Here is a 25,091-nt window from a genome sequence, read left to right on the forward strand (position 1 = left end):
TATAATATTTCATTGTAACAACATGTTGTAAAACCTATCTACAGAATATTTTTTTTGTCTCTACTGTTACATCATTAAAAAAAAAAAATCAGGGGGAACGTTCATTTTCTCCCAGTCAGCTTAATCCAGAATTGTACAAAATAATAGCCTGCCAACATTTAAATGGTGATAAACAGTATCCTTGTGCTCTAGATCTTCAAAAGCTTTTTTGGCACAGAGGTCAGCACAGCTCAGCTAAACACACAGTTTGCCCTCTAAGTTTGTACATTCACTTTTGTGCCCATAAGCATTGTGAGCGCTCACAGTTAAGGTATAAGGGATGGTTATCACACACTGAAGTGGGCATCATCATCCACATCTAAACAGCTGCTTGGATACTTGCTGTCACATTCATTCAGCCCTCCATGCTGTCCTTCATGAGTCCTCTTTACCAGAAAACAAGGAGATAAGAAAAACAAGTTCTCTACAGACATCAGAAATCTGCAAATGCCCACTCCTCTAGACAAATACACACTGTATTTTGCATAGCAAACGTTTTCAGGGCAGATGCCTTTTCTGACCACTCTCGTTTTGGAGGTTGCCACTTTCAAGAATATTAATCTTCAAATATTGCATAGTACCTGACACCTGAGGCTCCTCCCATGCACCATCAACTCAGCACCCAAAAATAACCCTGGTGTCAAATTCAGAAATTAATTTCAGCCATAAGCCTTACTGACAAACAGCAGGGTCTGCAGGTTCAGCTTGCCTTTGAAAGTTAAGATTTAGGATTCTGCATCACTTGGACATCATTAAGGTTGTTACCATGCACAACCAGCCAGACTCACAAAAGGCTGCTGGGACATGAGACACGAGTTTGGCTTGGTCACAGAGTCGCCACCAATTCCTTTCTAATAGGACAGACACTTCCCTAATTCCTCAGCCATAGCATGACTGCTGCTTTTCAACACACATTTTCATAGAACCAGCTTCCACTAAAAATAAACTGAACAGTAAGGTACAGCAGTGTGGGCACATAAATTAGGATTCACCTGCAAAGAAAGTCTCTCTTTTGAGAGACAGTAAATTGAAACAGTACTGCAAGGGCAGAATACTTAAAGCAGAATTCTATTGTCTGAAGAATTATTTCAAATTAAATCTGCCTTCATATTTATGGCATGCAGTGCTGCCTCACTGGGGATACCCTTGCAGTTTAGTTAGAGAGTTTCTTAGATACTCTGAGGAGTGGGGATAGTTTGGGCTTGTTTGTTTGGTTTTTTTTCCACTTGAGGATGCTCAAGTGGCAGCTAGCATCTTAACTCTGTCACAAAGCATCGCCTTGTATAGGAATGCCAGGTGTCATTGATGGTAAAGTACCACTTACATTAGATTATACCTATGAAATTAGGTCTTGGAGCCAAATTCAGGCTGCTTTTCTTTTAATGTTCCCATTACCATCCATGGGGTCAAACAGGCAGGTGGAAAGAAAGAGTCTCAAGGAACAGAGCACAACAGAAGAAAATACATTAGGAACACAAAGAGCTTTTGAAATAGAAGAATTCTACATAGGATGGATGGTTGCAGCCTAACTATACTAAATCCTGTGACCCTGAAAATTTATTTAAAGGTAACAAGGTCATTTTAAAACTCAAAAGTGGAAGCCAACCTCAAAAAAAAAAAAAAAAAAAAAAGAAATTGAAAGGCATAAACCTGGGCATGGAGGAACATACAAATTACAAGAATGTAAGACAAAATCAAGATATCAAGATATTTTTAGAAACCACATGTTAAAAGGATAGGCTCTACCAAAAACATTTCAAATACCACAGAAAGTGGAAGGCTGAAGAAGAATCTCTAACACAATACGCAACCAAGATACAAAAGTTGCTCAGAGCAGAGACAGCTTCTGACAAAAATGAACTATTTTCATCCATCTGGAAAGAATAAATTAAATAAAAGTCAGCTTTCACATGCAGGGAAGTTAACAAGTTGGACTTCACAAATGAGTGGCCATGACAAAGTCTGCAAGTGATAAAAATGCTTCATATAACCCACAACTAAACCTGGCTGACACAGAAAAGATGCAGTAAAACACTTTGGAAAGTATTCATTCAAGAATCTGGGATCTCCCAATGAGTTTAGATTCATGAAGTGAGTTTAAAATAGAAAACTATGGAACGCAGAATAGATGGCTATAATGGAACACATAAATGTATTACGGAATACAATGCTAAACTACATTGTAGAAGACAAAAATGTGTTAAAACATGGATAAGAATCATGAAGGAAGTATTCATGAAGGAGTCATGAATACTTACTATCCAGTCATTCAGGTGAAATCTGAAAGAAAATTTCTTTTTGTTGCTTATCACTGGTAAATTGGACATAACCAGGATAGAAGAACTTGACAATTTTCTTTCAGTACCTGCCAGAAGCTGCTTTTGGAGCAAGGGCCGTGGAAACCTTTTATTTGACCTAACAGAGCAATACATTTTTTCTTACATTCAGGAACATTTCTATCTCAGCCCACACTCACAAATAGACTAGATGACAGTCCTGGAGCTGAATCCCAGGTAGTAAGGACTGCCACATGTCCATCCCCTTCAAAAGAGCTTTGATAACCTGCTGTGCTGGAAGTCTGGCCCAAGGGCAATGGATGTAGAAAACACAGGAGTTGGAAACAGAAGTCTGACCCAAAAAACCAAAAATTGCTTTTATTGCAACTTAGCATGTGCTAGGCAATTGTGGACATGAATGCAATATGTGTTTCAATCCTGTCATGGCCATATTTAACTTCTTTCTTGCAAGACCCACTCCTGTTTCTCCAACACTGAAGGAAGCTGAATCATGGTTCTGAAAGAGAAATCCATATTTATTGCTCCCTTCCTATGTTTCATCAACATCCAGTTTTCTATCCCTCTCCACGACCTCATATGAAAAATTCATATGAAAAATGCTAGCAGGGACATAATTAATTGCCTAGAAAATACTTAAAATATCCTGAGGATTTCCACAAAGAGACAGCATAATAAGAGACTTTGTTTTAACTTCTTTTCAGGAACACAAACCCAAGACTTTCAGAAATTCTAGAAAATAAATTATTCCTTTTCATTTTTGAAACCTGTTCTAAATCCACCCACACCTTCAATCAAGGGCTAAGACATGTTATAAAAAATGTCAACCTCATAATTTAAAAATACTTTCTGCATTATACAACTAACATCATATCACAATGGCACAAAAAATTTAAAAGTCTCCTTAAACAATTAAAATTAATTTTCTCTTAGCTTGGTACTCAGAATAAAGAGAGATTGGGGGAAACTAAAAAAGGGGTAAAGGAAGAAATTAAACCATGTCTAAAAGTAAAAAGATTACCCAATTTTAAATTTTTTTTTTCATGTCTACATTTGTTTGGGTTTTTTTTACCAAGGAACTTAACAGCTGTGAAATATTTAGCAGAATAATAAATCATATAATACATACAATCCATAAGAAATTACTTGTCATAAATACTTCTACCTCCATGGTTTAATCTGCCTTTAGTAATGTTTCTTTAACTAAGAGTCCCATCATAGCCCAGTACTGGAGTGGTCCAAGTAATCGTTAATGGTACAGCAGAAATCACTACATTATACTGCCTTTAGGGAAGAAATAGTTCAATTTAACTGTGCAGTAAAGATTATCTTTGCATCAAGGGATATCTTTCCAGAAACAGAGAAGGAGCAAACCTCTGGGAGGCAGAAAATATTAAGATATAGCACAATCTGGCCAAACTTAAGAATCAAGTTACCTGTAAATGATCCAGAACAAGACTCCATTCAAAATAAAATAACATTAAAACACAAAACCCAAAACAAAACAACAAAAAAACCAGCCACCTCCAACTTACTCAACTTTCTGATTGAGTACCTTTCTGCCAAAACAGATTATTCCATTGGATTCTCCCTTAAAACCTTTTAAAAAGATAGTAAATGCTGTGCTGATTTTGGCAAAAAACCTGCTGGAATATGGTGGGAGGGGGAAAGAAAGTCAGTGCTTCATATCCTGAAGTCAATCTGACCTCCACAATGAGAAATCACACAAGACCAATGACCAGTTCCCAAAATGTAGATGTATTTCAACACAATGTTAAAGAGAATGAGAACAGCACACAAGGGAACATTTTGAACTGCAAAAGCAGCAACTCATTCATCAGAGTTTGGGGATAATTGATGTCATTGCACAAGCCTGAAACAGTGCACATGAATCTGACTAACCATGCTCAGGAAATACTGGAACAGGACCTGAGAAGAGGGACCATGGCAACAGAGAGCTCATGGCAGAGACTAAAGAAAGCCAGTTTGTGTAGTCTAGTAAACAAAGGTGGTGAAGGGGCCACTGCCTATAAAATCAGGGCAGTAAACACCAGCCAAGGGTGCTAAGTCAGATGAAACACAGTTCTGGACCAGAACAAATGTATGAGAACTGACTGCAAGTGAATAAATTCAGATCAGAAATCAGGAGAAGTTATCCAACCCTTCAGTCCAGCCTGTCAGGGAACTTAAAGACTCAAGAGGGAAACCCACCTACTTGAAAGATGGAGATTTGTCAACTGATGACATTAAGTGGGCTTGTGACAGCAGAAGACTGACTCAGTGACCCAGGAAGACTTTTTTTACCTTGTGTGTTCCTATTAGCTGACTATTTAGTCATCTTTCTTCTAGATGAAGACATGACCTTTCCACTTGTCTCCTGGACTGCTAAAGCAACAAAGACCTCTCATTTCTTCCTCCAAGCACCAAGGAAATATTTTTAGAAAAGGAATTGTATTTACAACATGCAACTTCTCACACTTTTCCACTTTCTCAGTGGGGCTGCAAGGAGGACAGTTGGGTCATCACATGCCATAAAATATGGTTCATTCTGACCATGTGATAGGCAGCAGCAGAGGAGAGGCACAGAAGACCTGTGACAGATGCTCCTGTGCTCTACCCCCTGCAGCACTACAGCAGTAGAGGGATTAGGCACATTAAGTTGTGAATTTCAGCTGCAAATGGCATCAGTTTAGACAGGAGGGATGGGTAACATCAAGCGATTACTTTGAGTCTCTGTGGATCCTGATTTCTGAACCAGAGCCTACACTGCACCTTATAAGCAGTAAAGCTCTCTGCATGCATTTTGGGTGGAAAGACCAGCAAACAGAGACAACACAATATGAGCAAGCATTGCTAAGAGCTGCAGAGAGCCAGCACGGCTAGCCTGGCATTGTACTAGGCTAATGTGGCCCTGAACAGCTTCTGGCACACTTATCAGTACAATCAAGTTGCCTTTGGTTCCTCCACTTCATCTCAGTATTTCTCTACAGTATTGGTCATGGCAGTATTGGTCGTTGGTCAAGACAACCACATTCTCTCCTTGGCCTTCACTTAGGGCAGTTTGGCAGCAATCTTTTGGGAAGGGGACAAGTGAAATTGAAGACAGATGAGCTGTTGGCAGGAGCCCCCTGGCCTGTAACACTCCCATCCTCAGGCCAAAGCACTGTAACTCTTCACAATGTTAAGAAGAAAACTTTGCTGCTTTGTGCTGCACTTTGGGAGCATCACTGACAACAGCACTGCAGCAGCAGCATGCACTGAACACAGCCAGCAGTAGTTACCTTCATTATTGCCTTCATTATTCAGTATCAGTACTGCTCTCATTTACCTCGTCCCATTGCCATGCCACATGAACAAACCCTTCTGTTACTGCCACAGAAGAGATACCAAGAAGGAGCAATGGGCTTTTCCTTCTGTAATGTGAAAGAGCTCTCTTTCATGGATATAGCATGCTCCTGGAATGTATCTCACCCTAATGTGCCATGCCTTAAACCTAATGGGAGCAAAGAAAGTACAAAAACTGTTAGAATAATATTAAAGAGGCATACACTAAATTACCATTAATGATATTACACCAGACTACTAAATGGGAGGAGCATGGTAACTGATTCATTAAAATGTTTCTAACAGATGGTTCAAAGATACATTTTTAGGAGAACCAACGTAGCTGCCCCAAAAGATGGAGGGTAATGAACACCGTTTTTTCATATGGGTCTTAAACAAGACTTGAAAGTCAAAATATTGTGTCACTCAAAGACTGATGGTGAGAGCAAGTAAGCTTACTTCAAGAGGCATCTTACAGTAATTCACACAACTATTTTCCAGTAACCACACTAGATGTCACATTTTTCACGTGTTCATGCTTTAAGCCACTTTTTCTCTTAAAAATTCACATTGAGGCTGTGTACCTATTAAGTAATGAAAACACTGTGTAAATATGGAGACAATCTACAAGCCTTGGAAGCATATTTTGTGTATATAATTTTCTGTGTAGCTGAGAAGTTACTTTCTCAATATCCCAAGTCATAACCTTATATTAAAGCCCATTTTTCATCTAGCATACCTCAAATCAGGAACACTATCCTTCTAAAAATCAAATCAGAAACTATCCTTCAGCCTTGCCAGAACGTGTATGTATTTATAATTTTACTTCTTCTACCTGCTTCTTTAATAATTTGGCAAAATAACATAACCCCTTTTTTTAGAAATGCTTACAAACTCATCTCTGTTGATACAACAAATCTTTGTTAGTTTTGCCCTAACTGTTCAGTATAACAGCAACACAACACTTTGAACTTGCACAGCATGCTCCATCTCATGACCTTGTAAATATGAAGTGGTTCTCCAAGCTTAGATGAGCTCCGTGAATGCCCCTTGAAGTGTCAGAGCCATAACAGGTTATTCTCTTTCTTCCACGGCAGGGACCCCCAGGTGGCAAGCAGAGGCTGGGAAGACGAGGCAGGGAGGGAAGGCAGTGCTCTGTACTGCATCCAGGAGGACATCTGCTGGTTGTCGTGGCTGGCCGGGGTTGTGCCAAACCAGACATGGTGCGTTTGGCACGCCAAAGCCACCACAGCAGAAACCTACGCCACTGAGATGCTTCCTGCCATCACAGAATCTTGGCACAGAGCTGGGATTGGAGCTTTAGTCTCTTTTCCTTAAAACATGGCTTTATTTCCTCTTCAGTTAAGTCAAGATTGAAGCGTTTGTGAGTTCAACTTTATGTCAAAATTTATATTCTCAGACAGCTGGTTTGTGGTTGCCACCACACCTGCAGCCTAGTGGCTCTGCCAAACTATCTCCAACAAGAGAATATCAGCCTACATTAACTTTCATCCACATCCCAAAGTTCATCAAACGTTGAACATTGCTTTTCAATGATCTCTGACGAGCTTCCTGACTTCTCTGGACTCCCTAGGGTCCAGAAGAGCTCTACAGCAGACCTATTCCTGGGTTTTGGTCTCGAGAGGAATTCAGCAACAAACAGCCTACAGCTGAGCTCATTTTACCTTAACCCTATCATCCCCATAAGTGTGAAAATCTCAGAGCAAAAAGTAATTCAACGCAGAAATAAGCAGCCATTATCCATTCAACAAATTTTGGGTTTTTTTCAGGAATTTATTACTGCACTCATATCTTTTTGATTACACTGGATTTCAGACTAAGCCAAGAGAAACAGCATCTGCAGACATTACTGCCTTGCCACCTAAGTGTGGCAAAATCTCTTTGGTGTCTGCTACGTTCTCATCAATCTTTACCTGCTACTAATTGATAGCACAAAAGAAATCCTGTGCTCCTCTCTCATCCTGAGAAATGCCAGCTGCTTCTGGGCAGTGCACATTCCCCACTGGACAGAGCTACCTGTGAACCCCCCACAGGAGTGCCAGGGGAAAAAACTGGCATCTCACACTCCACAGGTCGCTCTCCTTTGAGCAAATCTCTCTTTGGTGTCAAAATACAAAGACACAAGAAAGAGCCTTTTTCTATCTTCCTCTCTGTTAGTTGCAGCTCAGTGGCAAAGTATATAAAAGCAACAAAAAGTATATAAAGCAATAAAAAAAGCAAACCTTTACATATGCCAGGTACCAAATATAAAGCTGGAGGTGCAAAAGGAAAGCTCTCCTTCTGCCACTTCAGCTTACAGCCACATGAACTATGACAGAACAGCAGTCATCAGCACTGATTTACCTGCAAGTGTACTACCACTGACCAGGCTCGAGCACCCCACAGTGGATGTGCTCTGGAGACCAGAAACAGCAGCTTACCAGCACTAGTAATGTCATTAATTACTGGGAATGTTATTTCCCAGCAGGTTAAAAGCATAGCTGAGGTCTAGCCAGGTTCAATTTTGCAGTATAGCAAGAAATAACTCAGTGAGCATTTTTCTCTTACAGACACAGATAAGCTTCAACTGGCAGCTGCCGCTCGCCTCTCGCCACAAGCCCACCAGGAACGTAACCCACATGCACGCCTGCTCCAATGGGGGCAAAGCAAACGCTGTCTTACAGACGGAGACAACAGCGATGCTTTCAAGAAGCAACAGCTCCCGAAGGCACGAAGGTACCACCACCAGGAAGGCCTGAGGCTGCTCTGCGCTGTGACAGCAGCCCGTGCGGCTGGGTTGATCAGGTCACCCAGAGACCACAATGCCCTTCCCTAGGAGGGAGAGAAAGAATCAAACCCCCATCCTGCTTCCCCCCATCCCCTTCTCAACAGAAAGTAAAGAGAACACTCCTCTTACCTGAACTCGGGTAGAAGGTTTGGCCGCAGCCCATAAAAAGCCGCCGAGAGAGTCACAAGCCAGCCGGGTTTGTAATTCCCATTCTCACATTCCAGGTATGGTGAGGACCACCGGATATGGTTCTTATCAGCAGTGAAGCTCTCCCGCCTCTTCCAACTGTTTTCCAAAGTTTTGGGGCCCGTGTTTAAGACCTTCCTGTGCAGATGTGGCCTCCACTTGCGCTTCAAGCTGTGGAACCACTCAGTTTCCACAGAGGCGTTGGCCAGGCGGTGAGCCGTGGAGGACAAGTCCTGCAGGAGGACCTGGCTCTCGTGCCTGCTGGCCTGGAGGAAAACCTGGGGAGTGGAGGAGAAAGGCTCCGTGCTGAAAGTGATAGCGGCCCTGGAGATGTTGGGGTCCTCCTCCAGCAGGCTCCTGATCAAGGCGCGGTACCACTCCAGGTCCTCCTGCAAGTTCTGCTCCCGCGACTTATTGCTCTGGAGGATCATGTTGAGTAAGTTGGTGGCGTGGGTGAGGGTGCCCAGGGCGCCGTGCAGGGAGGGGTGCGAGGTGAAGCGCGACTTGCCGGCGAGGCTGGCCAGCTCGTAGCGCCCGGAGCAGTTGGCTCGCCGCAACTCCCGGGAGTCGCCCGTGTAGAGGAACGAGGCCACGTCCTGGGGCACCTCCTCGGCGAGCCGCTGCGCCAAGATGGTGCTCTCTGTAGAGCGGCTCCGCGGAGCCGGCAGAGGCTCCCGGCTCTTGATGTGGTTGTAAATAGGCTGCTTCCCTCCGAGCGCCCGCTCCCGGCCGCGCACTGCCTGCCCTTGGTCGCCGGCAGACCCCAGCCCGCGCTGGGCGAGGAGCAAGAGGAGAAGGAGCCGGAGCAAAGCCATGTCCCCCGGTGCTGCCGGTGGCGCCGGCACGGCGAGGCGGCTGAAGATGAGCTTCGCGCAGGCGGCCGCGGCGCAGGGGTGCGAACGCGCAGAGGCGGCCGAGCGGCAGCGGGGCGGAACGCGACCCCCGGCCCGCGAGTCACCTGTGGCGGTGCCGCCCGCAACCTCCCCAGCGCGGGGCTCCGCACAGCCCCACCGCCGGCGCGGAGCGGCGCGCAGCCCCTCCGGCGACAGCAGAGCCGAGACCTCCTGCGCCTCCTCCCGCCGCGGCCACCGCGCTCACTGAGCTCCTGCCCGGCGCAGCGCGCAGGGGCGGCGGCGCCCGCGCCCGGCGCAGCGGCGGGTCCCCCCGCGGCGCCCCGCCGCCGCCCGCGCTCCGCCGCTCCGCATCCTTCGAGCGCCGCTGCCGGAGAGGGGGGCCCGTGGCGCGGGACTGCCACTTGCTGCGGGGATCGGCGGGCGGGGCTGCTGCCGCGGAGCCAGCGGACAGGCGCCCGCCTCCGCCAGCGCTCGGCTCTGCGAGCGAGGGCGCCCGGCCGTGGGAGGACGGATGGTCACCGGGCGGCTCCGCCACGGGCAGCCCCACACCGCGCGGCGCTGCTCACCACCGGCCCTTATAGGTGTACGCCAGGCAGCGGCCGCCCTATGTGGCCGCCTCGCCTGTCAGTCAGCCGGCAGCCACTCACGGGGCAGGAGAACGGTGCCGTGCGATGCCGGGGGAGGCGGCGCTGCCGCCGCGGAGAGGTGTCGAGGCACCTGGCTTCACCTGCAGCCGGCTCAGCCTGGGACGAAGGCGGGGCAGGCGCCCGCCCCGGTGGGAGCCGCTCCGCTTTCCCGGGGCTCGGGAGCGCGGGCGGGAAATCCGCGGGGGCCCCGCCGGGCCCGGGGGTCGCCCACGGCGCGTGGCAGCGACACCTGGTGGCCGGGCGTGGGGCGGCGCCTCCGCGGCGGGGGCGAGCGCGGGAGCGGGGGCGCGGTGCCCCGAACGCCCGGCTCCGTGTGGCCCCCTCCTGCGGGCAGCTGGAGAAGCCCGACGCTGCGGGGGAAGGCAGTTCAGCCAGATCCGCAGCGTGGGCTGATGCCTGTCAGAGCTGCGTGCCGCTGGGGGAAGGCGCTCCCGCTTCCAGCGTTTCTCGGGTGGGTGGAGGGGGCGCAGCTGATCCTCGGCTGCCCCGGGACGCGTGGGACCGGCCGCGCTGTCCAGGAGGAAGGCGTTTGGCGAAGGGAACGACGTTTGTGTGGGAATGAGCAACTGCGCCTTCGGGATCTCCGGGCCCGTCGCCCGCGGGCGCCTCGCCCGGGCTGCCCCACTGGCCCCGGACACGGAGCGTATCCCCCCGGCACGGGCGCTGAGCCGCCTTCCCTCTCCTGCAGCTACGGTGGCTGCCTGGTTGTGTTTCTGTAACCATGATCTTTTTTTCCCTTGGTGTTTTAACTCCAAGGTGCTAATTCCTACCGCTGTTTTCAAAACTAAGTCCTTAATCCCGTGGCTTTTAACATTGACCTTCAGAGCACCTGTGTGGAGCTGAAGCAGCACAGGCTGATCGCTCAGCTTTCCTCCTCTGTGGAAACCCCCTTGGAATAATATAAATGCATAGGAGACATTGTTAGGATTTTCCAGATAAGCCATCATGATTAGTAATAAGAATCTAGTTTGGTAAAACATTTCAACATGTGTTTAACTTTGTACATTTTCTTTGGCAGAATTATGCACCTGCTCAATATCTTACTAATGGATGAGGGATTTGTGACGGGAGACAGCAAAGGGTGAGTTTTGGAGGAGGTGGTCCATGGCAAAATCTCCTAACTACGTTCCATTCCCATTTAACATAAAATTCCCTTTTGGAATTCAAAAGTGCAGATGAAAAGAGTAGTAAAAGAGGACCTTTTATTTTTCTTTTCTCCCCCCCCCCCCACACGTGCATGCACATCCTAGGAGCAGATTTCAGTTATGCAGAATATATTATCTAATTTTAAGCCACTGACAAGTTATATCTGCTCCTTAAAACATAATCTTATTTTAGAATTATTTGAAATGACACTTGACAGAATAGCTACTCTAAGATAGCTAAATGTAAATTACATTTGCAGTCCATATATCCTAGCGATGCTATGCATTTTGTCTTTACCTATGGACACCTTTAATAATTATAATATTGTTGGTTAAGAGAGAAAGTTATAAATTATTTTTGTCTCTTGCTGCATGCAATTGAAGAGGATATTCAACATGTAAGAATAATTTACTTGTACTGAGCTTTCCCTCAAGTGAATAGTTTGTGAGGTTATTTAGAAACCGCTTATACTGAGAAGCTCAGAAGCTGATATTTACAGTTTAGCACAGCACAGGGAGTCTGTATTTCCAAGTCTGCTCTCAGCAAATACCTAAAGATGCATCATTTGCTGTAGATAAGAGAGAACTAGGGCTTTTGACAGCAGCAGCTCTCAGGGCTGAGCTAAACTAACATGGGATCTGTTACAGGGAGAGATATCACTGGCATCATAAATAAACATATTTTTTTAATGTTGTGCCTGGGCTGATTCTCTTTATTGACAGACAAGGGCTGCTGTAAAGGAAAGGTTAGTTCCCTGTTGGAAATTCACTTTCCCTACTTTAGCCTGACTGTTAATACCTGTCTGAACTGCACTAGGCCTGCTCAGTGGCCACATTCACACATTGTCAGGATAATCAACTATCCCTTTAATGTACTTGTATGGTAAGTTCCTTGTATTTCCTGATCACCTCATGGTCCTTCCTCATACCCTTCTGCAGTGGCACCCACCACTGCCCCCTGTCCTTCACTAACATCCCAGAAGCTGCAGTTCTTAACCCAAAGGTTTGCCAGGAGCAAAGACCCAAATGGGTCAGTGCACACCTCCAGATGCTGGAAGTCTCCCTTAATCTCAAGCATTAGAAGTCTCTCTTTTTCCTGTCCTGTCTGCTCTGGGTGTTTGGTCTCTGTGCTGGCATTTCTGAATCAGAGGGGGAGGATGAGGGGTTTATTGAGGACTTCTCATTCCAGGTGCCAGGATCATGGCTGAGTCTTGTACACCTGTACCACACAGGGTTGAAAGAGGCCTCCTTTATCCTGTAGGGCTTCCTTCTGCAGTCAGTTCAGAGCTGATTCCAAACAGCTACTGTGTACAGCCAGCTCCAAAATGAAGCACAAACAGATTTTAAGCCATTGCAAATGTGCATTTTCTTACAGCTTTGTAAACACTGTGCTGTGGGACCCAAAGCCTACCATTCATAGCCCAGATCTGGGGAAGTGGCAATATGGAAATAAAGCATCCTCCTAGATTAAGGAAATCTACCAAATATTTTATTTACTAAGGACTGGGAGAGGTGTAGAAACCTGTGACCCTTGTATTTTATCTTTTTTTAATATAAAATGCGTTAATACTTCTGGACTTTTATATGTAATCAGTTGAGTGTGTCAGAAATCTGTTCAGCTCTGACCAGGACAATGTGAAAATGGACCAGGAGTCCCCTGAGAAACAAGATTACTGTGACTGAATAATGTTTCCTATGCTCCTGCTTCAATTCTGCCAGAGGTGCTGCATCAAGCCATTCACTGCAAGGAATCAGGAGGCATCTGACCACTGTCCTGAATATTTCTGAGTTGTTACAACTATTGCAATTGCTTCACTCAATGTGCTTGTACATGAAGCATCTCAATTCACTGTATTGCCTATCAGGAGCAGCTCTACATTAATCTAATTACAGTGTAGAAAGAACAGTAGTGCAAAATGCTAGCTGTTATTAACAGACTAGAGTAACCTACTTTCTTCAAATATGGCCTATGCAAAAAGATTGTGGTTTAGCTGAACTGTCTGAATTGCTAACAGCATCACAATTACTGCATTGTTAAACCAGTTGGGAGCAAGGAAAGACTGTTTTAGCTAAATATATTTAAAGACTCATTTATCAGTATTTGTCCTAAACTGTTTTGGAGGTATACAGAGAATCCACACAAGAGTAAATGCCAAAACTTTTAAAATGGTATTGTTGTATTTCTCTCACAAAAACAGAGACAAATCGCTGCTTCTGGTATTTAAAAACACATGAAAAGCAAAATATTCTTAAAAGTACTCCTACTTTAATCTTGACTACTTAAACATATAACATTCTAGCAGCAATATTTTTTGCCTGTCTGCCAATGACTTTTGATCTCTTTAATTAATTTCAGGTAAGTTTGACTGAAATCTACAAGCTTCTACAAATGTACAAGCTTCTACAGCTGGATCAAATAAAGCAACCTGTGTTCATTTTCATGCTGAGGGAAAAGTTTCAGAGTGAATTCAACAGTTAAAAAGCCTCTTTGGTCTTTCCTTTGGCCACTCATATTGGCCAATAAGCATAAATATGCCCCCAAAACAGCTGGAACATGTGGGACAGCGTCCCTATCCAACAGGGAGGGAGCAGCCAAGGGGGCTGATGGGGTGGAGCTCAAAACGACAAGGGGGAGCTGCAAATGCTGTTGACAGTGGGCACAGAGCCATGAGACGTTAGGAAACAATGCAGAGAGTCCATGGGGGCTGAGAGAAATGCTGATTTACAGCAGAGGGTGAGAGTAAGAGTGAACACAAATCCACTGGAAACCAGGCTTTGTTAGTTCTCTTGTTTTCTCTCACAAATGAATTTAAGCCATCAGCTGAATATGTCAGGAGAAAATAGTCAAAATGTAAAGTACTAAAATTCTTACTCAGAAGTGGACAAAAGAAGCAGCAAGAATCACAGAATCACAGAATTTCTAGGTTGGAAGAGACCTTTAAGATCATCGAGTCCAACCCATGTTCTAACACCTCAACTAGACCATGGCACCAAGTGCCACATCCAGTCTTTTTTTAAACACATTGAGGGATGGTGACTCCACCACCTCCCTGGGTAGATGATTCCAGTATTTGACCACTCTTTCTGTGAAAAACTTCCTCCTTAATTCTAGCCTGTACCTCCCTTGGCACAGCTTGAGACTGTGTCCTCTGAACTTACCTGTCAGTTACTGTTCACTGGCAGTGAGAAATTCCAACCCACTGGACATTTTCTTAGAAACATTGGGACAGAAGGAATCTGACAAAGGCTGTCTAGTAGAGCACTGCAGCAGGACTATGTACAGCACAACTGTCTCTGGCAGGGGCTGGCTTGCCTACTCTCAGTGAATTCCACTCAGGTAGACCCCAGAGCCACCCTAACTACCTTCTTCACATTTCTTTGCCTCAGCACCAGGTGTGGGGTGAGAGGACCCCATAATAGTCTTCTTTACTTTGTTTCTTTGCCTTCTTATCAGAGCACAGTCACCACAAACTAGTATCTGTCTGCAAAAGACCACTTTGACTTCCTCCTTTTTTTCTTTATCTGGGCTAAATTAATCAAATTTCTTAAGAGGCTATGTTAGAAAACAAGCTGTGTTTTGCTTTCCAAAACTGTTATTGGCCCTGCTGTTCTCTTCTTGACTATCTATTCTGTTAGCCTGCTTCTACAGGCATCCCAGACAAGGCCTCCCATTATGCATCACCTCCAGAACATGTAAAATTCTCTGTTAATACACCCCACATCGAGGTCTGCCTGCTTTTTCACCTTCATCACAGTATTGACCACTATTCAGGTCTGTAATGCTGAGTAATCCTCATAACCTTTCAAAACATATTGCTTCCCAGTTATCTATTATCTATTTTTATTTGAGGATTTGAGCTCTGCTACCTCTGGGTAGTTTTTTGGTACTTGTATTTGCTGAATTTTACCAGTGATTTTAGGCAACCTCTGTTTTTTTCAAATTATATTTAGTTCTTAATCCATTTTCCAAAATGTTTATAACTATCTCATTTTTTCTTGTACTCATGTGCTTATGATTTGACCTTTTATTTCCTTAGCTAATCTGTCCATTAACCTATTTTATAGAATGTGTCTTTTGGGAACCTACTAGAAACATCTTCCTGGTTTGATAGTACACAGCTGATCCTTACTTTTGAGAATTAGTTCAGGAGCAATTGCTTACCCACTCATGAATCACCTACACAATAGTTCCTTAGCTTACTGATGAGAACCTCAAGATGCATATATAGTGAATGCTGCTGATGCAGATATGCAGCATATCTACTGCTTTGTCACTATCCTTGAGGTCAGTTATGAGTCAAAGAAGAAAATTCAGCTTGTTTCATGTGGAGTTCTCTTGACAAACTCCAATGGCTAATCTTAATCAATTTATTATTTTTAGGTGATTACTAAAAAGCAGTTTAATAATTCTTTTGTGAGTCTTCTGGTGATATCTATTTCATTAGCTTCTTTATAATTTCTCTCATCTCTTTTTCTGAAAATACACAGCATGGGTTTTTTTCCAACTTTAGAATCTCCCCCCCAAACACTTGAAATAGCAAGTGGTAGTATATGCTTGAAAGATCACATCTGATCTCCAACAGAGAATGTTATTCTAGATTAGGAGAAAATGTCAGAAAACACATTGATGACTTTGATGCCTAATTGTTTGTGGAGAACTTGCATCTGATATGCAGGTGTATCTAATATGCAGATGCAGAGTCTACAGCTTAAATAAACACTATTCAAAAGCTTTGTTAGCTTATTCACTTAGCTTATTTCTTAGTTGGGAAAAGATGGGGGATGCTGAAATGCAGGGCTAAACATAGTCCATATAAAATACAAATAAAATTACAGTCCACTCTGCTTGTACTTTACAGACATGATGTAAATGTTGTGAAACACTGTGCACATAAACTGAGAGCTGGTGGTGCCTCTGTGGCAAGGACACAGTATAACATACGCTGAGAGCAGCACTGCAGCTCAGAACACATATCCAAAGCAATCAGAACCCTGAGCCAGTTTCCACTAATTCTTTATTTGAAATTAAAACAAATGTGAACCAGAAACTCCTGTGTCAATTAAGGCCGTGTGCAGCAAATGGAATAAATTACTAGCATAGTACCTGAGCTGCCTTCAAGAGCAAATCCCACTTCCCCTTAATTTCCAGTGCTAAATAAGGACATTAAGTGGGCAATGCCCCTAATAATGGTAGAAGAAGATTCACTGCTAAATCCAAAAGGAGACAATGGTGTTTCTGGCTTTGTTTTACATAGCCTAAAAGCTGACATGAACTGCCAGCCCCTGCAGCAAAAGAAGCTGCTGAGCTCAGAGCCTCAGCCATGCCTAGTGAGCAGGAACACACGTGGAGAGGAGGAGCGCTCCGTCCCCTGATACTCTGTCTGAGCTGCAGCAAGAGCAGCACTCATTCAAGGGGTAAAAATATTTAAATATTTTAAAATATTGTCCCTAACCACCTAACTTATGTATTTGAGTACAGATTAATGGATGTCTGCTGAAGCACAGGCAGAGGTGGTAGAAGTGCTTGCTTATCTTTGGATCAATAGCCAGGGCCTAGAACATTGCTATGGCTAGTGAGAGGCAGAGACTCTTCTCAACAAGAACTTCAAACCCACAGCTTTGAGGAGAGAGCCCAACAGCAGTCCAACACCTTGTCAGAGTCAGAATGAAGCAGGCTAGAAATGAATGAGAGATAAATGCACTAAGATGAGATACAGGAAGAATCACCTGGAAAAGAAAGCTTAAAAATCATTATAAGCATCAGAAAATAACATCTCTACTAGGCCATGTTATATGAAGTAACTAAATTTCTTCTGAGCACCTTGGCTTCAGTAATGAACTAGTTGATTATAATGAGCATTCAAATTAATACAGTGCTTTTTAACAAGAGCTATCAGGGAAGAATAATCACTGGGAGAAGAGCACAGGCAAGGTGGTCTTATTTGTTCTCTTACAACAAGAATAACATTCATAGTACTTCCAACAATATCTGAAGAAAAATTAATTTTGTTATCAAACAATAAACCTTGAATGCATACAATGCTGATCCAGTGTGTACAGCAGTAAATTGCTGGCTGTTGTTTTCTTCCTCGCTGCTTTAGGGATTTAGGGCATTAAAAATATTTTTTGAACTTTCAAAGATGTAACCCACAATATGATGGCATGGTAACTACTTTGGTTTCAACTTTATGTCTAGATGAAGTATTCTCCCTCCCAATTATTATACCAATTACTTTTTTTTTCCCCAAATATTTTAAAGAATCATTTTGCCTTTTCTCTGTTACATAAAACAACAAATCTGATTTAGATTAGCATATCTTTACTGAAGCCAATTATATTATATAAATTTATATAGAAAAGTATTTGCCCACTCACCTCATATACAGAAGGAAGAATATAGAATTCCCATTAAAATGTTACAAAAACCTACATCCTGTTACATTTTGTTCTAAGAATTTGCAGATGTCAGCTAATGGAAATAAACTTCAAAGGGAGGAATAATTTGAATTAATTGGGAGCGAAATCACAATCTCAGAATAAGTTCTGTTTGGTTGCTTTATGCTGTGTTGTTAAGTGGGTCTTTTAACAGCTTTGCTGTTTCATGTAGAGCTGTCCACTTGAAATCAGAAGCAAATAGCAGAAGCTACTGATCATGGACCCTGAGGTCTGAGGCAGCCCTTGATTTCATGCTGACAAAATATTCAAAATAAACCCTCAGTTAAAATGCTGCTTTTTCTCTTTCTTCTTGGAAGAAACAAGATTTGTGGAAGAAAAACAGACTATCCTCTCTCTACCCCTGTCCATCTGCCCCATTCCACATTTAACAGAAAAGCAAGAGGTGAGGTGGAGTAGATTTTTTTTTTTTTTAACAATGAATGAGAGGGACATATCAGTGATACCATAGATGGAAGGGAAAAGTGAAGGCAAAGAAATTTCATTTTTCTGATCTTTTTTTCATAACTTGTAAAAAGAGAGGCTCTGCTTTACTGTAGGTCAGACAGACTTCACTCTGGAGGAGAAAGGTAAGGTGTTGGAGATTGTACAGAGAGGAAAAAAAAAATAATGATACAGCCTTTTGTCCTATGTCCAAGGCTCCAGAACAGCCATGTTTTTTGATTTAGGAAAGCAGTTTTAATAGACAAGAAGGCAAAGGCCAGATAAGCTTTGGGCCAAACCTTCACAAGTCATACAAACCCTATAAAGCAGGGACAGCAGATGAGAGATGAGACAGTCATACAGTCATTTGCCATGCCAGTGTTGGGGTGGGAATTCTATAAGGTTGATCTGGACAGTCCTCTGGCTTTGAGGAGGGAGGCATGGCATGAAGAAATAAGGCAGACAGTGGGTAGGAGCAGACTGACAAATTCACTTTCAGATCTCTCACCACCAATGCCCTTTATTTGCAGCTGTGGTGTTCATATTTCCTGATGTGGATCATTGATCACTGGGACCTGTAGTAAATAAAGATGCACAGAGCTACATCATTCATAGAGATGGTAAAGAGGTCTTGTGGGGCTAAGAGCTTTTGGTCTTTGAACTCAGAAAAAAATCCCTATAGAAGAAATAATCTCTTCAGCCAATACAGCTTTCCTCTAGAATTATCTTCAAAATTAATGTCAGTTCAAGAGCAGAAGGAAATTTTTGTACATGTCTGTAAAACTGGGGAGACTTGAATCTATGTTTCAACTGAGCAAGGATGACATTCAGCAGAAACTGCTTGCTCCCCACCAATTCTAGAACTCAGAGGCTACTGAAAAGATTGAAAGCTAATACTAATGAGATAGAGGAAGGATTCAGCCATTATTGTCAGGAGGAAAGCTATTTCAGAGGAACATTTCAATTTACCTTCTCTAGAAAGAGTGATGATTTCCTATGAAAAGAACACAAACTACTTTGCAGCAATAGAAAAGTAGGATAACTCTTTTCCTGCATCTAACCTCATCCTGCAATTCCTCTCTCTAAGTCATAACATAGCTAGTAGTTTAGTTTTTGCATTGATTATCTCAATTACTTTTTAAAGGCTATTCAAATAGTAAAATAAAAACAAAGGTATGTCAGCTATACATTAAGTTGTAGCTTCAAGGACTTGTTCATATTCAGTTTTCATCTAATAGACTGTTGATACTTGCTTACTACAAATCATCATTTGTGCAAAGTGCCTATTTTTCACAAATCCTGTCCAACAGTGTGGGATGGGTGTACTTGATTTATCTTGGCAGTATTATCCAGCTGTTGTTTCAATCTGTGGAACACACACCACAGGCAGATAGAGGGAAAGACTTGGGACTTAAAGTGTCAAGCTCTTTACCTTCCCCTCTCTTTAATTTTAGTGTTTGCAAGGGACAGTCCAGTGCAGGCTGGATGCCTCTCTTTTGCCAGTGCAGGCTCAAATGCTAGCTCTCTCCAGGATTAGTGTGCTTCTTGATCCCCACTGTGCTCCAGAAGGAGAATGATGAGCTAGGTCACTTGTTAAACCAGTGTCTCTCCTGACTCAGCTGCACCAAATGCCTAAAGGCAAGGAAGCCACATCAGTGTATCCTTTTCCAAGAGTGTAAGTTGTGGCCCACTGTGATTGTAGCATAAGTAACAGGACTGAGTCTGCCAGTTTTCATAGACAGACAATATTTTCAGCAAGCATAAGTTTCTTTTTCCTTTACTGAGATACAGTAAATTTACAGATTCTGAATAACCTACATAAGGACATGCAGTTCTTCACATGAAATAGAATTCCAGTAGCTGTAAGAGAAGCCAGCCAGCTCTAGGTATTTCATTGAAACAAATTACAGCTTTCAGAGCAGTAAAAGTACTGATGGTAGTAAGATAATCCAGGGACCTGTTTTGACAAGTGCACTGTTGTTAGTGCTACTTCCCTATTCAATATTACTTTTTTTTTACTTAAACAGTTGGTCTGTCTAAACTCCATCTTCATTTTCAAATAGATCCAAAGGCTAAAATCTATTTACACTGCAATCAATAGTAAACCACTCACAGATTTTGCCAGAGTCAGTATTTTAGCCTACATTGACAAAGGAGAGGCACCATCAAGTTTTTGTACTGGACTGATGATGTGCCTTGCAAACACTTAATGTCAGAGAGGGGCAGATATGGATTAATGTAGCTTTTGATACTATAAGTCCTTCATTCTGTCCACCCTTGGTGCACGTTCCAAAGTTTGAAACAGCAGCTAGATAAGAGACAGATCAAGTATATCCAATCCCATGCTGCTGGACAGGATTTGTGAAAAGTGGGCTCCCTTCACAGATAGCTCTGCTGAGGACAATTCAGGTCAATGTCTTTTTTTCATTTACTTGCAAAAGAATGTCCTCTGGTTTGATTTTATCCTGCTGTGATTAGAAAATACATAACCTTCAGCTTTTCTTTCAGCATCAGTCATTTGTAGCTAATAATTTCAGCAAGTGTAAGCAGCCTCTGTACTGCTGATTCTTCTGAATCACGATGTTTTAGTTAAAAATCATTTTGGAAAGTGAGACTTGGACTCTGTAGGTCTGGAAAATTCACAACATTCTACTTTCTTTTCTTAAAAGATATCAAAGAATTATATTAAGAGATATGTAAATCATCCATTCTCTTCCACAAGCTGGAGAGGCATCTTCTGTCTGATAAGGCAGAACTTATCATCCATCTTACCTCAGATCTGCTATTTATACTGCCCTTCTTCAAATGTGTTATCCCTGCCCTGCACACTGTTCCAAGGCATTTTCCACAAAACCTGCAGATTTCCACATCCGAAATGAGCACAGCCCAGATCAAATTTATACAGTGGCTGGAACTGAGTCTTCACTTTGGATGGCTGTGTGTGGGTGTGTGTGCATCTATGTGTATTTGTGTAGGTGTATCAGCATTCATTGCTTAAATTTTGGTCATGCTGTAAAAATGACTTGCATAGAGGTTTATTTTAGTACCAAATTGCAAGGTTAGTTCATTTTACAAGATGGCAGTTAAACACATTGGGAGAAGGAGGGAAAATAGATTTTTTTCCTAAGATCTGCAGTGTCTGTGTTCCTCTGCAACAAACAGAGCAGAACAAAATTTTGGTGACCATTTTGATGAAAAAGTGAATGTGCTCAGTGAGCCAACAAGAAGCAGTCAGGGAAATCAAATATGAGACTAGATAATTTTTTCCTCTTCCAGCCATTCCATTTGACTTCCTGAAATTTCATTTAAGACAGAAATATTGTACTTAAGGGGGTTTCATGCTTTTTTAAATTAAATATGCTAAATTAGTTTGTGTAAAAACATTTCTCTATAAAAATCAGCTGCAATATTTGGTGAGTTCATGCTTTCCCTAAAAGTAAAAGCAGCTGTAATAACTTTCCTTCTAACTCTTCAAAGAAATATTCTATGACTTTGGCTCTGAAATCTTCACAAAGTCTGCATAGAAATAACCACCACAAATGAAGACCAAAGTGATGCCTTAGGTTTTAGCTTTTATATTTTTCAGGTTCTGTGCTGCTTTAATGTGTAGTTCTGAGCTTCATAATAAGGGATGGTAAGCTCTCTTCACAGAGTAGGTAGACAAAACAATTCCTTTCCTAACTGGGGACCGAGGACAACCCCCAAATTTCAGGTCCAAGAGCATAAACAACGTGGACTAAAGAGAGAAAAAACCAAGAAGGATGGGACTTCATAAGCTAAAACTAAAACTGGACAATTAACTCCAATATGCAAATGGACCAGAACTTATAAAAGTGAGAGACCCTGTGACTGGTTGTCCATTTTGTGACCATTTTGGGTTCATCTTGGGATGTAGCCCTGGCTGGGCTCTTGTACTGCCCAAGGTGTATCCATTGAGGCCTTCTAATAAATACCTACTTTATTCTTTACCTCTGTCTAGCTTCTGTTCTAGGTCAGTCTTGACAAGGCATCAAAAGAATGAAGACAAGCTGGCTTTAGGGCTCCATTGAAGCCATTAAAGATGGGAAGAGAAGGGAAGTGTGCCTTCAGAGCCTGTGCAGTACTGTAGCTTATGCTGGGAAGCTCAGTGGCTGGCAGCTGCATTGGGTCCCTCCATCTCTGCCATTCAAGGCAGGAGGACTCTCCTTTCCCCCCCTCTGCCCTAATGAAAAATTTTCTCTTGACATTGTGATGTTCCTGTTGGGTAAAATTCACATCATCTGCTTGAAGTCCATCAGATCCTCTCTCTGCAGATGAGTGTCCCAGTGTCAGGGTGACCTTTCCACCTCTCAGTGGGACCCATCCTCCAGGAGCATGTATCCCAGCGGCCCCACCCTGATGCAAGCACAGAATTGTGTATTCTTGCCTGGGATTCACCAAGGTCTGCCTGAAACCAGGCACAGTTAAAGGAGGAGGAGGCAGCACCCTTCAGTGTGATACAAGCTCAGCTTTGGTGTCTGGGAGTGCTGCTGCAGATGTGTCTGCTATTGCCTTTGTCTTTGCTGAGAATGGCAATGCTTTTGTGCTGGTGAACTGTCACATACCAAACACATCAGGTACCTCCATTAAACAACCAAGTGCTACAAAAAAAGTCCAAAACTGGGGGGAAAATTCCTTCCCTTGCCCTCTTGTTCTGGTGAATAGCTGTGATCCTCTGATACAAATGTTCTCTGTTTTTGTCTCTTTTGTTGCACTCTTATATATTCAACTATGTATGTACACACACACATGCACATCCACATGCTTTAAACACTATGGATTGTCCTAACTATGTTCCCTTTATACTCCACCCCCATCTACATTTTCAGCCCTGAGAGACTCGGTTGCTCAGCTGAGACAACATCAGAGCCAGCATTTACAAGGACGGGAAGAGGAATGTGCAGCATCTCACACAGCTGGGAAGGAGCAAAGGGCAAGAGAGGAGGAAAAGCCCTTCCAGCATTCCTATTATGTCCAGGTGTAGCACCTAACGAAGACTGCAGCGATGAGAGGCAAGGGTTAAATCAGCTAAGTTCCAGGGCACAACCTCTGACTGAAGCTTGCAGAACTTTTATTTTTTTCTCCACAAAGGTGTGCAGCCACTTCTGCTGTGCTTTCCACTGCTTTTCACTACACTGCAGATGTTCCCCTGTCACTGTGCTCTAGGCCATCAGACTTGATAAATTCCTATTGCAAACAGAAGATAAGCTCCATGTTTATCAAAATGGAATGATACCAAGCCTATTTTCATTTCTGCTACTCCAAGAATATGCATTATGCATACATTTTATATTTATGCCAGTTGGACTCAATTCTGCATCTTCCTGTCAGCTGGAATGATTACCTTTGTTTCTGGCAGGGACATGATGATGCTGTATTTACCTGAACAGGCTTTTAACTCGTGATACTTATCAGCTGCCTAGTATTTTCCGGTTTGAGCCACCTTGGTTTTGATAATGAAATTTGTGTGGTCCTATGCAATGGTAAAACACCCTCTGCAGACTCTTAATCTTTCATCTCTCTTGAAATTTTGGCCCCTGTGGGAGTCATCTGTGACAGGAGGAGCAAGGGCACAGTCCTGAACAGCACCACCCAGCTTGCACAGGTGTTTTGGTATGGAAAGACAGGAGTCTGCTGAGGAAGGCAGGAGCCTCCCCTGAAAGGGAGAATGTAAACCCTCCCCATCCCTCCAAAGTGCTATAAATTTTAAATTAAGGGGCTCTCAGGCAAAAAATATGGGAACAGGAAATAACAGTTCTTTTGTAGGGAAAAGAAAAAAAAAAAAAAAAAGATAAAATAAACAATGCAGTACACTAGGACAACACTGACAGAATCAGAACCCAACCTGACACCCTGTGAGTTGGGGTGTTGGTAGCAGTCCAATTGGAAATGTGGCTGCAGTCCCCCTGGAGTATCAGGTGTGGTTCTGTTGAAGCAACAGGGATCTGCAGAGAAGGATGTATTCTTCCTCTGAAGACCCAGTGGAAGAAGAGACAGCTGCTGTTCCTCTGGGGAATCCCGTGGAGAAAGCTGTGTTGGTGTCTCAAAAATTTCTGGATTATATCTGGGTAGCAATGCTTGGCTCCTCCCTCTGGGCGGAGCATCTCACAATGGGATGTTATCGTTCTTATCAGTTATGCAGGGACATTCAATAGTCTGTTATCAGCAGATGTCCCCTCCCCAGGAATGTGTGAATGTGGTCACTCAAAGAGAGAAATAAAGCAAACTGCCCACTTGACAAAGGTAATCTGCCATACAGATGGGTAATGGAAAACAACTTGCATTGCAGTCTTCAACAACAGGTAGTGCAGACCCTGGGAGGATGCTGGCCTTGCCCAGCACTCCTTCCATGGCAGTGTTAGGGCATTAATGCCAACCGGGGAACATTTCCAACAGGATTTCTGGTCACATCCATCCCATTCTGGTCTATTTAGTTCTATAGGTGCAATCTGCACTGGGCCAGTCAGTCTCCAAGTGGTCCCTGACTGTTTCGTAGTGTGAGACAGCCTATAACTCTCATCTGAATTTGCTCTTGTCTGTCCTATTTTCACTCCATAAATTCAGCCATTTCAAGCTTAGCTGTACCTCTTTAAATAGGATATTTATATCTTTTTATCCCTCCCTGCTCTGCATCCTCACTTGCAGCCAGCCCTTGGATGTTGCCTTATTAATCTCTTTCCTGTGTTCGGTTTTGCCAGTTGACCACCTCTTACCATCTTCCATTTCTTGTCATCTGAACATTTCCCTTCAAATCATTTGTGAATCCCTGATAGTCTTCCAGGGAGAGTAGACTCCTACTTTGCTTTTTCCCTTCTTCTCCTTTTGTTACTGTTGATTGTGGTGGCAGAATCCTTGTAATGGCACGTTTTATTGTAAAGTGAAAATATGTGATGGTAAAGGTTTTAAATCTCACAGTTCTT

The 25,091-nt window shown here is 43.3% G+C and overlaps 1 protein-coding gene across 1 annotated transcript in view; it reads right to left on the reverse strand.

Annotated features, from left to right (window-relative positions):
• Positions 1-10,294, reverse strand: part of GPR158 (G protein-coupled receptor 158) — a 199,993-nt gene extending 189,699 nt beyond the window's left edge. The window contains exon 1 of the mRNA XM_064704089.1: positions 8,575-10,294. Coding sequence (XP_064560159.1) covers positions 8,575-9,446 — 872 coding nt within the window. The 5' untranslated portion in view covers positions 9,447-10,294. The remainder of the gene's footprint in view (positions 1-8,574) is intronic.
• Positions 10,295-25,091: the final 14,797 nt, after the last annotated feature.

Source organism: Zonotrichia leucophrys, chromosome 2 (genome assembly GCF_028769735.1).
Source record: "Zonotrichia leucophrys gambelii isolate GWCS_2022_RI chromosome 2, RI_Zleu_2.0, whole genome shotgun sequence".
Lineage (NCBI taxonomy): Eukaryota > Metazoa > Chordata > Aves > Passeriformes > Passerellidae > Zonotrichia > Zonotrichia leucophrys.